Source organism: Nicotiana tabacum, chromosome 23 (assembly GCF_000715075.1).
Source record: "Nicotiana tabacum cultivar K326 chromosome 23, ASM71507v2, whole genome shotgun sequence".
In the NCBI taxonomy this organism is placed as follows: domain Eukaryota; kingdom Viridiplantae; phylum Streptophyta; class Magnoliopsida; order Solanales; family Solanaceae; genus Nicotiana; species Nicotiana tabacum.
The window spans coordinates 11,854,715-11,870,337 of NC_134102.1; the positions used below are offsets into that span (position 1 = coordinate 11,854,715).

The following is a 15,623-nucleotide window of genomic DNA, read 5'->3' on the forward strand; positions in this document are numbered from 1 at the left end:
TAGACTTCCATTGATTTACCTATTTATTCTTCGAACATTTTATTTACTAGGCGTTGATAAGTAGCTCCTGCATTTTTTAGTCCGAAGGGCATTACGTTGTAGCAATATGTTCCATATTGGGTCACAAATGAAGTCTTTTCCCGGTCGTCCGGGTTCATCTGAATTTGATTATACCCGGAATAGGCGTCGAGAAAAGTGAGGATCTCGTGGCCAGCCGTGGCATCGATCATGCGATCGATGTTGGGCAGTGGAAAGGAATCTTTGGGGAATGCCTTGTTCAAATCTTTATAGTCCACACACATTCTAAGTTTGTCCCCCTTTTTAGGCACTACAACCACATTGGCTAACCATTCGGGGTATTTTACCTCCCGAATGAACCCTATTTTGAGAAGTTTGGTTACCTCATCCTTTATGAATGCGTGCTTTCCCTCGGACTGGGGTCTTCTTTTTTGCTTCACCGGTCTGAGCCTAGGGTCCAAGCTTAGCTGGTGCGTCGTTATGTCCGGCGGAATCTATGTTATATCTAGATGGGACCAGGCAAAACAGTCGATATTATCAATAAGAAATCGAATGAGTTTCTTCCTGAGTTCGGGGCTCAAACCCGTCCCCAGGTATACCTTTCGCTCGAGCCAGCATTCGATCAGTATGATTTGCTCCAGTTCCTCAATCGTTGATTTGGTGGCATCAGAATCATCCGGGGTTACGAAGGATCGAGAGATCCATCGATCATCATCTTCTTCAATGTTTCGCTTACCTGATGGGTCGAAGCCAATGACTGTGATTGCTATTTGGCGCTCTGCTCTTCGATTATGTTTCTTTCTGAACCTGATCCTTTTATTAGCGAAGACGAGGATATTGATTTTGCTGCCTCGACGGAGAATATTTCCTTTGCGGCCGGTTGTTCTCCGTACACTATTTTGACGCCTCTCGATGTTGAGAATTTTAGGACCTGGTGCAGGGTCGAGGGTACGACTCTCATGCTGTGGATCCATGGCCTTCCGAAAAGGGCGTTATATCTCATATCACCTTTGATCACATGAAACTTTGTTTCCTGGATGGTTCCGGACACGTTTATCAGCAGGGTAATCTCGCCTTTGGTGGTTTTACATGCCATATTGAATCCGTTTAGAACCAAAGTCGCGGGTACGACCTGATCTTGCAGGCCGAGCTGTTCTACGACCGTCGATCTGATGATATTGGCCGAGCTACCTAGATCAATTAACACATGCTTAATATTAGTTTTATTCATGAGTACGGATATTACCAGTGCATCGTTATGGGGTTGGATGATTCTCTCTATATCTTCATCATTGAAAAACAAAGTCCTTATGGGTGTGTAATCTTGAGTTTGAGATCGTTTTTCGCTCATGATCGATGTTTTAGTGCGTTTAAGCATCGGTCCTTGAGGGGAATCGACACCGCCGATAATCATATGAATGACGTGTTGCGGTTCTTCTAGCTCGTTTTTCTTGCCGAAGTCCTTGTTCTTAAAATGGTTCTTCGCCCTGTCACTCAGAAATTCCCGAAGGTGTCCTTTGCTAAATAAGCGGGCTACTTCCTCTCTTAATTGCCTGCAATCTTCCATTTTGTGTCCATGAGTGCCATGATGTTCGCACATTTGATTGGGATTCCTTTGGGTAGGATCGGTCTGCATGGGTCGAGGCCACCTGGTGTCTTTGATACGTCCGATGGCCGATACAATGGCAGGTGTATCGATGCTGAAGTTATATTTCGATAATCGAGGAACTTCTATAGGATCTGCATATTTATCAAAGCCGCTCTTACTCATAAGTCCCCGAGAATTTTGCCCCCGATCAGTCCTTCGGTTGTTCCGAATCGTATCACGTGCTGAACCGTTATCCATCCGATCTGTGACGTATGGTTGGTATCGATCTCTATTCGATATTTGTTCTCTGTTGATTTCCCTCTGATTTTTAGTGGCAGTGCGGTTCTGACGCGCGGGTCCGTATGAGGCTCCCAATTGATCATCTTCGACCCTGATTTTTGATTGGTACCGATTGTGTACATCTGCCCAGGTTATTGCCGGGTACTCGATCAAATTTTTTTTCAGCTGATGTGATGCTGTCGAACTTAACCCGTTCAACCCTTGAGTGAAAGCTTGTACGGCCCAATCGTCTGTGACCGGCGGCAAATCCATATGTTCCATTTGGAATCGGGATACGAATTCCCTCAGTATTTCGTTACCCCTTTGTTTTACTTTGAAGAGGTCTGATTTCCTTGTTACGACATTTATGGCACCAGCATGTGCTTTTACGAATGAATCTGCTAACATGGCAAAAGAATCAATGGAATTTGGAGGCAAATTGTGGTACCAGATCATTGCTCCCTTTGCGAGGGTTTCTCCGAATTTTTTCAACAACACAGATTCGATTTCATCGTCCTCCAAATTGTTGCCTTTGATGGCACATGTGTAGGAGGTGACATGTTCGTTAGGATCGGTTGTACCATTATATTTGGGAATTTCGGGCATACGGAATTTTTTGGGGATTGGTTTTGGGGCCGCGCTCGAGGGAAAAGGTTTTTGTATAAATTTTTTCGAATCAAGCCCTTTTATCATCGGCGGAGCCCCCGGGATTTGATCGACCCTAGCATTATATGTTTTCATTTTTTATCGTTGGCTTCGACTCGTTTTGTGAGTTCCTCGAGTAATTTAGCAATTTCAGGAGTGGTCTCTAATTCTTGCTCGTTTGATTTTACTATGGCGGGCTTCGTTACGGGGGTGACTTCTCGAAGAAGTGGATTGAAGTTCGGCCTGCTTTGCATATGAGTTTGGCTCTGTAACTGAGCTATCGCTGCTTGTTGGGCTTGTAGCATTTCGAAAATCATACGCAAGCTGACCCCGATTTTCCCCGTGATGTGGGTGTCTTGGGCTATGGGTCGAGCACCGCCCTGAATGCTTCTTTCCGGTTCAGAACGTTGATTCGCTTCTAGAACTATTTGTGAATTGATATCCAATGGTACTTCGGCTCGAATTTCGGGTTCTTCGATCCGAGCCTCGTTGCCGTTGTCAGGTAGCCTTCCGGCCCCGGGCGCCAAGTTGTTGGTTTCATCTTGAAGGCCGGCTTCGAGGTCAATAGGTAGAGCCATTGCTGATTTGAGGCTGTAAGCTGGAGTGTACTGTAGATTTATATCAAACAATCACTGTTACCCTTAGCCCCACGATGGGCGCCAAACTGTTTACCCGAAAAATTGGAAAACATTGAATTTAGGTGTGGTTCTAAGGATACGTAAATTTCTTATGATACAAAAATGACAATACCGGTATTTGCTATAAAATGGGAATAATTAATAAGAAGGCTCAATGAGCAACATGAACTCTTAATGTATCTTGGGGAAGATGAGTCTATTGCAGTCTATGCCCCCTTTTTATAATAGAGGGTCACTACTTTATCTATAACAACATAATAAAATAATGCATATAGTGGAGGACTCATGATGATTTGTCTCTTCCTTGATTCCTGCCAAGATTCTCTCCCTTGGTGCGGTTATGATGGCTTTTGTCGGCGTGCTCGGCACTGGCTCGAGCTTGGTGTTAGGTCGAACCCCCGGTCTTGGTCCGAGCCCGTTCTGCCTTGGGTATCGATATTCGGGGCCTGTGTCGGTCGGAGTTACCTCGTAGTTCGATTCGGATACGGGGTCGATAATGATACCGAGTTTTGCCGTCGATCAGTCTTATAGCTCGAAACTCGACGCCCTTACTCCGAAATTCGTCCGAGCTTGATATGTGGATACCCTTCGATCGAGACGTCATTGTCTTGGTCAGTATTTATGACCGAGAATCGGTTTTGACCGTACATAATATGAAAAGAGAAAGAAGAGGGAAATGACTTCTTAATACTTGATTAATTGACTTGATTAATAATAAAAAGAAGTTCCTAGATTACATGTCTATTGGTTTCTTAAGAAAAACTCACGATTTATTTTTCTTCCAAACCTAGAATGAGAGTCTAATAAAGAACAAAAGTTATTAACTTATTACTACTTGCATCAAATATTTATGCCTAATTTAACTATAGCGTTAAAAGTTAAAGAAAAAAAATATATACCTTAACAACATCGATAGAAACTTACTCGTTCTCGATCTTTACACCACATTATTTATTAGATGCATGATATTTGTTTGCAAATATAATTCTCTCACGTAGCCGTGGTTAATTTATACTCTATCCGGTCCATTTTGTTATTATATTTCTCTTTTATACGTCATTTAATTAATAAGAAGATCGTTTGACTAATATACTCTTATTTACTTTTAACATTTAATTTTTTTTTTATTGTTATGTAGTAATCAATATTTTTTACAAGATGGGAAAAAATTTAATTATACCGGAAGAGTATATATTACTATCATCTTATTAAATTATTTAATATGGTAAATTAATATTATTTGATATAAATACTGTAACAACTTATACCATAAATGTGTGCAGGAAAAAGTATATAATATTATATTGCATTTATTAATTTTTTGATGTAAATAAGTGTAACTTTTGCCCTTTTTGTTGGGAGGTAGGAAGCCGAGGGGAAGAATAATGGTGAGGTTCGAGAACATGGGAAGAAAAGTAGCTTAAAATATAGGCGCTGATACCTCAACTTTGAACGTGGCCTTTGTCCACTCTCTCTTAAAAAGTCGTTTCCCTGAACCCACAAACCCCTCATTCATTTTCATTTGCTCACTCCTCAAGGTATTATTATTCTCCATCGAATTCTCATGTATTTATCATTTTCCACTGATTATTTTAAATGCTAACTCGTAATTTCATATAATTCAGCGTAATCTGTATTCCGTTTGAATTTAAATCTGCTTTTCTCGGTTAGATTTGGTGTTTTTTTGAGATTAAAATTCTAGATCCTGTTGCGTTTTGAATTGCTGTTGTAGGGGAGAGTGCTGGATCGTAAAACTTTGCTTTTATAGCTATGTACTGTGGTGCCTAAAAATGAAACAAAATGGTGAAGGAATTTGTTTTTCCATAAGTAAATTATTAGATCAATTGGTTACGTGTTAATCACGGATTAGTTGGGATCAACTGTGTGAATCCTCTGTAATTATTGTGCTTCATTTGGGCCCAGTTCATTCTAATACTTAAAACTAAACTATTCAATCAATCAACCAACTATACCTCGATCCCAATCTAGTTGGACCGTCTATATGAATCCTCTGTAACCATTTTGCTATGCTCAAAAACTATTTAATACCCTAGGTGTGGCCTAGTGGTCAATGAAGTGGGAGGAGAACTATGAGATCTCAAGTTCAAATCCTAGTTGAGCAAAAAACTCTAGGTGATTCTTCCATTTGCCTAAATTGTAGAGGCAGAGTTACATGGTTCCTGTGCCGGTGGAAGGTAGCAGGTGCTCAGTGGAATAGTTAAGGTGCGTGTAAGCTGGTCTGGACACCACCGTCATAAAAAGTGGAAGCTAAACTATTTAATTAATCCACTGCACCTTAATTCCAACCTAGTTGAGGTCGACTGTATGAATCATGCGTAACCATATTGCTCGATGCGGAACTATTTCATTCTAATACCAAAAACTAGACTGTTGAGATTACTTGAATTCTAGAAATTGATTTTGATTGTTGAATGATTTCTGTCTGTTTGCTGTTCCGTTCAAATTATTGATTGTTGTATTTTCCTGTTGTTCTTACTAGGTTATTTCTCAAGGTATAATGATTGTGTTTTGAAGTTTAGTTGGTTGAGGGTTTATTGAAACTAGTGAAGTACTTTTAAATTCAATTTGAGGGCTTGATTTACAGCAATGGCATGGTTTAGAGCTGGATCTAGTGTGGCAAAGCTTGCCATTAGAAGAGCTGTGTCTCAGGGTGGTTCTTACGTGCCAAGGAGTCGCATTCCTCCATCACAAAGTAGATATTTTCATACCACAGTTATCAGGCCAAAGGCGCAATCTGCACCTGTCCCGAGGCCTGTACCACTTTCAAAGTTGACTGATAGCTTCTTAGATGGTACCAGCAGTGTCTACCTTGAGGAGCTTCAGCGGACTTGGGAACAAGATCCGAATAGTGTGGATGAATCATGGGACAACTTTTTCAGGAATTTTGCTGGCCTAGCCGCCACATCGCCTGGGATTTCTGGCCAGACGATTCAGGAAAGTATGAATCTTCTATTGCTTGTGAGAGCTTATCAGGTTAATGGTCATATGAAAGCCAAATTAGACCCGTTGGCTTTGGAGGAGAGGGAAATTCCAGATGTTCTGGATCCAGTATCATATGGGTTCACTGAAGCTGATCTGGACCGAGAGTTCTTCCTTGGTGTTTGGAGGATGTCTGGTTTCTTGTCTGAGAATCGCCCCGTGCAGACCTTGAGGGCGATATTGACAAGGCTTGAGCAGGCTTATTGTGGCAGCATTGGTTTCGAGTACATGCACATTCCCGATCGTGATAAATGTAATTGGTTGAGAGAACGTATTGAGACTCCTACACCGAGGGAATACAACCGTGAACGACGTGAAGTTATTCTTGACCGGTTGATGTGGAGTACTCAGTTCGAAAACTTCTTGGCGACCAAGTGGATGGCAGCCAAGAGATTTGGGCTTGAAGGTTGTGAGACCTTGATTCCTGGCATGAAGGAGATGTTTGATAGATCGGCAGATCTGGGAGTTGAGAGCATAGTAATTGGGATGCCGCATAGAGGTAGATTAAATGTTTTAGGTAATGTTGTTCGAAAGCCACTAAGGCAAATTTTCAGTGAGTTTAGCGGTGGTACAAAACCTGCGGACGGAGCTGGCTATGTGGGAACTGGTGATGTCAAGTATCATTTGGGAACCTCGTATGATCGACCTACTAGAGGTGGTAAGAGAATTCATCTATCATTGGTTGCAAATCCCAGCCACTTAGAAGCTGTGGACCCCGTTGTTGTTGGAAAAACTAGAGCAAAGCAATACTATTCTAATGATGTGGATAGAACAAAGAACATGGGTGTTTTGCTCCATGGTGATGGTAGCTTTGCTGGGCAAGGTGTTGTTTACGAGACATTGCATTTGAGTGCTCTTCCAAATTACACAACAGGAGGGACCATTCACATTGTAGTGAATAATCAAGTGGCCTTTACTACTGATCCAAGGTCTGGAAGATCTTCTCAGTACTGCACTGATGTCGCTAAGGCTTTGAGTGCTCCAATTTTCCATGTCAATGGCGATGATGTTGAGGGTGTTGTTCATGCCTGTGAACTTGCTGCAGAATGGCGCCAGACGTTCCACTCAGATGTTGTGGTTGATATTGTCTGTTATCGTCGATTTGGACACAATGAAATTGATGAACCATCTTTCACCCAGCCCAAGATGTATAAGGTTAGTAGCTCTTGAAATTCCTTGTGCTCTATGCAGAATTATATTCTCCACATATGGGGCTGAAGTTACTCATTTAACTTCCTGTTATCAGTTAAAACTGATGTAACTGAACAATATAAATATGTTTACCTTCTCTTGAAATCAATTGATCTTTTTCTATTCCTCATAACTGCAGTCAAAGCATTATTATTTTTCTTCAATGGTTGTTATAGGTCATCAGAAGTCATCCTTCTGCATTGGAGATCTATCAAAACAAACTCCTACAATCTGGTCAGGTGACAAAAGATGATGTGGAGAAGATACATAACAAGATCAATACGATCCTTAATGAGGAGTTTGTTGCTAGTAAAGACTATATCCCTCAAAAAAGAGATTGGCTTTCAGCTTTTTGGTCTGGATTTAAGTCACCTGCACAGCTTTCACGTGTCAGAAACACTGGGTATGACTTTTATTTTTCTTTTTGCTGTAAATAGTTTATTTTCAACCTTGAATTGTGAGACTCAAGATAAATGCTGGCTTGTAGTGTCAAACCTGAGATCTTGAAGGACGTTGGAAAAGCAATCACAACTCTTCCAGAGGACTTTAAGCCTCACAGAGCAATAAAAAAGGTTTATGATGAGCGTAAGAAAATGATTGAGACAGGGGAGCGTGTTGACTGGGCATTGGGAGAAGCACTTGCTTTTGCAACATTGCTGGTGGAAGGAAATCATGTTAGGTTGAGTGGTCAGGATGTTGAGAGAGGTACTTTCAGTCACAGACATTCTGTTCTTCATGATCAGGAGACCGGGGCAAAGTACTGTCCTCTTGATCATGTTATGATGAACCAAAATGAAGAGATGTTCACCGTGAGCAACAGGTATGTTCTGATGGTTGTCTGATTATGGAAATTTTGCAGTGTTTTATTTTCATATATTTCAGTTTCTATCTGGATATTTTGTCTAGGCATTTGGATTTTGTGTTTCCATTTGATCTCTGCCGAGTGTATCTAGTTGTGGTGGGTAGATTACTACTTATCGTTGCATAACTAGAAGTGCTTCCGGATGCTTACGAAACTACACTGTAACTGATCCTTGATGTTGTCATTGCAAAATTCTTCTGCCTAGGAACTTCACAACCCGCTGAACAGTTAGTATTCAAAATGTTTCAGCTCGTGATTTGGAGAAAATACTTACCTTACAGATGACCTAACGATATATATCTTTACCTTCCGGGCTACAGTATTGTGAAAGGTGAAAAGTGCAAAAATGCACCAAGACCTGCTGCCCTTAAAGCACAAATTGTGATTTAGTCAATAGAAGCGAAAATTGAAGACCTTCTACCTCCACATATATATAATGCTAGAAAATTTACATAAATTATTCTGAAATATTAATATATATATATATATATATAATGCTTCTCTTTGAGACTATTTATTCTGAAATATGAGTAATTTTTTTTTTATAAAAACAAAGAAATTCATCCGTATGAAAAGTATAGCAATGTAATAGAAGTCTGGTAAGGCAAAAGCGCATCAAAGCATCAATGAAGTTTATTACTCGTATTTGTAATAATCCATAACATCATCCTCTTCTTCAAAGGGTAGACTCTCATTGGCATCGTCATAGTTATACATCTGAATCTCTTCTTGATCTGATTCCCTCTTCTTTATTAGTATGTTGGGATTGAGATTTTGAAGCTGTGGTTGGCTAGCTCTTGTTCTTTCTCCTTGTCGCCTTGTAGGTCCCTTTTGACTTCCTGAAGCCCTTGCCACACTAATCTGTTTTAAATTATCATCTCTTCCTATAACCAGTTGTCCAGTTCATCTTTTGCCTCAGCCACTCACTACCATAATCAAGATTATCCAATGAGGTTTGATCAGTGATGTTCTACTGCTTGAAGTGAGCTTCCTAGAGCACAATGTACTTGTCATACACTAGATCGTTCAATCTTTTCTTTCTACCAGGAATTAAAAACGATTATTGCTATGACAACAAAATAAAGAAGTAATAAAACATCAGAATAATTTGAATCAACTTAGAGAAAATAATATGTAATGGGACTCAATTCTCTTTTTCAATTGATATACAATAAATAATAGAATCAGGAAATCTTTTATTTACTGAATTAAAAAGAAGATAGTGAACCTTTATTGTGAAGAGGTTAAGACAGAGAACATATTGTGTTCACTAAAGCATGCATTTATCGTGACATCATAGAGCCAAGGGGGTGGGGCCTCTCTAGTGGCAAGAAAAGCACACATGCTTGAATGAGTATAACTAAGTCAATCACTTCTGTAGAGTTAACTCTTGCATGAGTTTAATTTGGAAGTGGTTATGTCTCAAATTTTTTAATATATAAGGGCTGTGTAAGGACTAAGGACTATATATGACTCTATGTTTGCTCTTGTATTTTTGTGCAGCTCCCTTTCAGAGTTTGGTGTTCTGGGATTTGAACTGGGTTATTCAATGGAAAATCCAAACTCTTTGGTTCTCTGGGAAGCCCAATTTGGTGATTTTTCCAACGGAGCTCAAGTAATATTTGACCAGTTTTTGAGCAGTGGAGAGGCCAAGTGGTTGCGCCAGACTGGGTTGGTTTTGCTTCTTCCACATGGTTATGATGGCCAGGGCCCTGAGCATTCCAGTGCACGTTTGGAACGGTTCCTCCAGGTATTGTAGCTAATTCCATTTTCCTCAAGGCATTACTTCTTATTTGAAGAACTTGCTCCTTCCTCTTTGGTTAAGGAGCCTTAAGATTCATCTGAAATAAATATGATTTGACATGCTGACTTTCTGTGTGAGAAAAAAGGTCAAGTTGGAACAAGTCAAGGCCATGTGAATCTAATGAATGCAATCATTGTGCGATGTATGCTAGATAGTAATAAGGCCCAATTACATACTACAGCAATGCCGTTGCATTTATATCCTATACTTCAAAGCAGTTTTGAAGAGTATCATGTTCCATCTTCCCTTCTTTACAGAGTTGTTGCATCTTACACTGTTAGGTTAGGATATCTTTATTTGTCTTTTGCTAGTGACTAGCTACATGTTACTGTGTTAGTTAACCATGGAGATCAATCGCAATTAGCCGCATGGTGGACATGGTGTTTGGGTTCTCTATATATATTCTCCTCCAAAAAGTGGGGAAGATCTTTACTTTACCCCGGGGGCATTATGAATGTGTGTTACTTTGATGCTTCTAAAGTATATAGCTCATTTCGTCGTTTGCTCAATGATTTTCATGGCAGATGAGTGATGATAACCCCTTTGTCATTCCGGAGATGGAACCTACATTGAGGAAACAGATCCAGGAATGTAACTGGCAGGTGGTGAATGTGACAACTCCTGCAAATTATTTCCATGTGCTCAGGCGTCAGGTATGTCTGATTGCAAGTTTTTTTATTTTTTGAGCTCGTACACGTATGTATTCTCATGTAGCGCATCACCACCTTCTTAGATTCACAGAGATTTCCGTAAACCTCTTATTGTGATGTCCCCGAAGAACTTGCTCCGTCACAAGGAGTGCAAGTCAAACCTGTCTGAGTTTGATGATGTCCAAGGTCACCCAGGTTTTGACAAACAAGGTACCCGGTTTAAGCGTTTGATAAAAGATCAGAACGACCACTCAGATCTTGAAGAGGGTATCAGACGCTTGGTCCTTTGCTCTGGAAAGGTGCTTTTTCTTATTTCTTTCTTATGATTGACCCCTTGCTCTGTTGTATACTTGTATTTCCTCTCAAGTTTGTTGATATTCATGTCAGACACAAATAATTGCTTCATTTAGCAATAAACGTGTAGGTGCAGACTGGGTGACAAAAGTAGCATGGATAATAGTAAAAAGTATTTGAGTTTATTTTACTTGTTCCGCTCTTTATTTTTTTAATCAAGAAACCTTTTTACTGAATGTCCCCTAAGGCACTGCAGCACTTTTCTTTGAATAACTGTTCTTTTGTGCTCACAAGTTGCTAGTATTGAAGTATGCTTTCATGCCTTATCCCAGGTGTATTATGAGCTTGATGAGGAGAGGAAGAAAGTTAGTGGGAAAGACGTTGCAATCTGTCGGGTGGAACAGCTTTCTCCTTTCCCATACGACCTTGTTCAACGTGAATTGAAGCGATATCCAAGTATGTCTTCTGAAATATTTGGCCTATCCTTTGTTGTCAAATCACAGGGAATGCTACGTTTTCTTTTAAAACATTCAGAAACTGCACTAAACATTTATAGCAAATACGATAAGTTTCTGCACCTGAAGCACAGTTGCTAGCAATACCTTTAAGGCAGTAGCTCGTGTAGACAAACACCAACTGATTTGGCTTTGATGGCACCTTTTATTGAGGTTGCTACTATAAAGTTATGTCAAATGTTTAGCGAAGCTAATTTAATGTCGTTTAACTGTCATGTTGTCAGATGCGGAGATTGTTTGGTGCCAAGAGGAGCCAATGAACATGGGTGCATACAGTTACATTGCACCACGTCTTTGTACTGCGATGAAAGCACTGGGCAGAGGTGATATGGATGACATAAAATATGTTGGTCGAGCTCCTTCTGCTGCCACAGCTACTGGTTTCCAGCAGGTTCATGTGAAAGAACAGACCGAGCTTGTCCAGAAAGCCTTGCAACAGGATCCAATTAATTCTCCCTGAAGCTGAGGCTTTGTTCTATTCTTTGCAATAAGTACCAAGACTGATGGTGAAATAAGAGATCTAACTCTATACAAACTACTTTCTGGTGAAAGTTTTGATTCTTTGGGAAACAGGGGCATATTGTTTGTGCTCTTTTTTCTTTTTTCTTGGTTAAACTCAATTAATGCTTATAGTATCCTAGATCTGTACAAATAAAATGTCAGAACTAAGTGTCCTGTTCTCCCTTCAATTCTTGTGAGAGAATGAACTCCACTATTTGTCCTCAGAGCTGGCGATACATTTGCAGATTTTGTTTCCAGTTTGTCATTGACCCATTTAAAAGAAGAATGAATGAAAGCTCTCCTTATTCTCCTATAATTTGTATTATCTTCTTCAAATTTTTTTTTTTAGCATTTGCTTATTAGTATTTTCTAGACTTGATTTAGAGAAAAAAGGCTTCCCTAATCTAATGGTAGTCCTTTAATCTCCTGTTACCGTAGATATTTGCTTCTTGGGTTTATGTCTTTTTTGATGTAATGCAATTCGTCTAAAATAATGATTAAGTTGTTCTAGCATTAGGAAGAAACTGCTGAAACTTTTGACGATTTGCAGGAACTAAGTTTGAACTGAGAAAAGTAAATCTCTTTAAAAAAAATCATCAATGTTGCAAGATTGAAGAAGAGAGTCATGAATTTTTAATCTGAAAAGTGAGTTAAATCAAGTGAAAATTATTGGAAAAGTTTGGAAACATTGGCAGGGATGAATATTGATAGTTCAAACTTGAGAAAAACTGCTTAGCTTCAAACATATATTCAAACTTCAGAAATACATGTTTACATGTTTGAAGTTTGAGAGTTCCAAGCTTTAACTTCATATAAGTATGTTAGAAGTTTGGCCTTGGCAAACCAAACTTCAAAGGCCAAACTTCAGATGCGTATATCAGAAGTTTGCTTGCACAAACGTTATACCAAATTTCTGACATTGGTAATTCAAACTTAGAGATATACATATTTGAAGTTTGAGACTTCCAAGCTTAACTTCAGATGCGTGTGTTAGAAGTTTGTCCTTGGCAATCCAAACTTTAAAGGCCAAACTCCTGTTGCGCATGTAGGAATATGCCAAACTTCTGATATTGGTAGTTCAAATTTCAAAAATACACACTTGAAGTTTGAACCTTCCAAACTTCAGACGCGTATGTCGAAAGTTTGCTTGCACAAGTAATATGTCAAATTACAAGCAAAATTTGTAACTTCGTACACGAATATTTGCAACTTCAATCGCGTATGTTGGAAGTTATTTCTAAAGTGGCTAAACTTACAAATATTAATAAATTTCGGCTACGCCCTAAATGGGGTTCCTAAAATCGGCTATATGTGTACTTGACCCATTAAACTAGAGATGTAATCCCCTTTCTCCAATTACAATTGTGGAAACAACTCATAACTTATTCCCGTTTTATTGATTTTTGAAATATTCATATCAATATCGTAAAAGAGATTTATAATTGACGATATTAATTTGATAAATTTGATAAAGTTCCCATATTATTATATTCATGGTGGTGCTAACAAATATAAACATTATCAGGTCACATATAATGTAAGGCAAACTACTTTATTTATTAAGCAGTAACTGATAACCTAAAATAATCAGTTATACTGGTTAGGGGTATACAAACTGAACCGGAAAATTGCGCCAAACCGATTAAAAAATCTGACTAGGTTTGGTTTAATTTAGTTTGGTATTGAGTAAAAAAATCCGAACCAAACCGACATATAAATATATAATTTTAAGACTTTATATAGAATTTAATTTAAAAGATGTCTAGAAATATTTGAGATCCTCTCATGTGATATAATATTTAATAGAACTATAAAGTGCATTCATTTTTATTTACTTTAAATAATAGATTGTATCACTTTCTTATTATGTATTATTGAAATGCGTCAATCATCTCTTTGTTCTTTCATATTCATATGTCAAGATTTATTATATGTTTTTCGAATTTGAAGTGGTATTTTGATAATCTAAAATTACATAGAACATTTCATTATTTAGGTATCATATTGATTTTTATGTTTAATTATTAAATTTGATTAACCCTGAAAGCGTACATTAACCAAAAATTATTGGTAGACGACTAAGAAAATAAACTATTATGTGTTACTAAAAACAATTCTCCCATAAGATCACTTTAATAGATCATATGTTTATTACTTTTTTTTTAAAATATTTAGTAAACATATATTCAATTATCAAAATTTATCTATAACTTTAATAATGCAAGATTGAAATAATATTCATGTAACAAAAAAAATCCGAAAAACCCAAAAAATCCGACAAAACTGAACCAATCTAAATCGATATAATTGGTTTGATTTGATTTTGATAAAATCCGAACCAACCCGATCCATATACATCCCTCGTACCGGTAATGAAAATTTCTTTTGGACCGTTACTGCATATTACTTAAGTCCAAAAATGAAGTAGCTTAGTCACATCACACTACAAAACCTATGGAAAAACAGATAGGGATAAGGTGAAAGTATGAGGTGTATGTCAATTAGACTAAATCTGGAGGCGGTAAAAATGAAATGAGCCCTTTTCCTTCACCTTTAATTTCCAGCACTACGTTTTCCTTCACCTTTAATTTCCAGCACTACGTTTTCCTTGTTTTTTTTTTTTTTTTTTGTTTCCTATTCGATTTTGGTATCTGCGTAAGGGTTCGATCACATCGTGTAAGGCTTATTAAAAGGAAAAACATATTTTTAAACCAGGATATTTTTTATTTGCAGGACTCGAATTCAAGACTTCTAATTAAGTACGGTGAAATCCTATTCATTCCACTATTTCGCTTGGGAGTAGGTTTTCTACAGCTTTGACATTTGTGTGAGGCACAAAGCAAAAGTTTTTTTTTGACAATGTGTGTCAACACATATTTACTTCGCTTAGATTGTATACAAAAACGAATTTAGAATTTAGATAAATTCAGAGTTATTGTGAATTTATTATATTTATATATCATTTTTGAATAATTTTGTACACACATATGTGTGCAAGATCATTGAATCTAATTGAACCCATTACAAGTGGTTAGATCTGCAAATGATCATATACTTTATTTTATTTTTAAAAATATATATACATATTTGAGTTTGCATCCAATCACAAAGAAGTAGCCTGTGCAGTGGTACTACCTGACTATAAACTTGGAATCTTGAATGTACTCTAACATATACAGGATTTGTACAAGCAACATCATTCTATTGTCACACTTTCACTTGTGAGTTTTGTTTTAAGATTTACGATGGTTTTAAAACTTTACTTCCTATCTCAAATTGATTGTACCTTATTAAGATGGTCTCAACCTTGTGTATACATACATGTTAATACTCAAAAATTAATATATACGCACAAATATAAGAAAACGTATCTTCTTATCCGCAAATTTCTTTTATTATGTGCTGGTTCTTTCGCTTCGATTATTCTATCAACTTTATCTTGTTGTTGTTATGTTTGTTGTTTTTGCTTCTTCTTTTTTTTCATTTTTTTTGAACTGGTGTCTATCGAAAACAACCTATATGCCTTCACAGGGTAATGATAAGGTCTACGTATATTCTACCCTCCCAGACCCCACTTTATAAAATTATACAGAGTTTTTTGTTGTTGTTATTGCACAAATATAAGAATAATTCTAAGT

At 37.9% G+C, this 15,623-nt stretch overlaps 1 protein-coding gene across 1 annotated transcript; it reads left to right on the top strand.

Annotated features, from left to right (window-relative positions):
• Positions 1–4,490: 4,490 nt before the first annotated feature.
• Positions 4,491–12,298, top strand: LOC107760848 (uncharacterized). Its single transcript, XM_075246046.1, has 9 exons — positions 4,491–4,706; positions 5,669–7,323; positions 7,536–7,762; positions 7,847–8,179; positions 9,725–9,971; positions 10,550–10,678; positions 10,759–10,974; positions 11,302–11,425; positions 11,709–12,298. The coding sequence occupies exons 2-9, from the start codon at positions 5,776–5,778 to the stop codon at positions 11,942–11,944; spliced, it is 3,060 nt and encodes a 1,019-aa protein (XP_075102147.1). The 5' UTR covers positions 4,491–4,706; positions 5,669–5,775; the 3' UTR covers positions 11,945–12,298.
• The last annotated feature ends 3,325 nt before the right edge of the window (positions 12,299–15,623 follow it).

Coding starts and splice junctions, on each gene's coding strand:
- LOC107760848 (XM_075246046.1), top strand. CDS start 5,776: ATGGCATGGTTTAGAGCTGGATCTAGTGTGGCAAAGCTTGCCATTAGA. Junction 8,180..9,724: donor ATGTTCACCGTGAGCAACAG/GTATGTTCTGAT, acceptor ATTTTTGTGCAG/CTCCCTTTCAGAGTTTGGTG. Junction 11,426..11,708: donor TGAATTGAAGCGATATCCAA/GTATGTCTTCTG, acceptor TCATGTTGTCAG/ATGCGGAGATTGTTTGGTGC.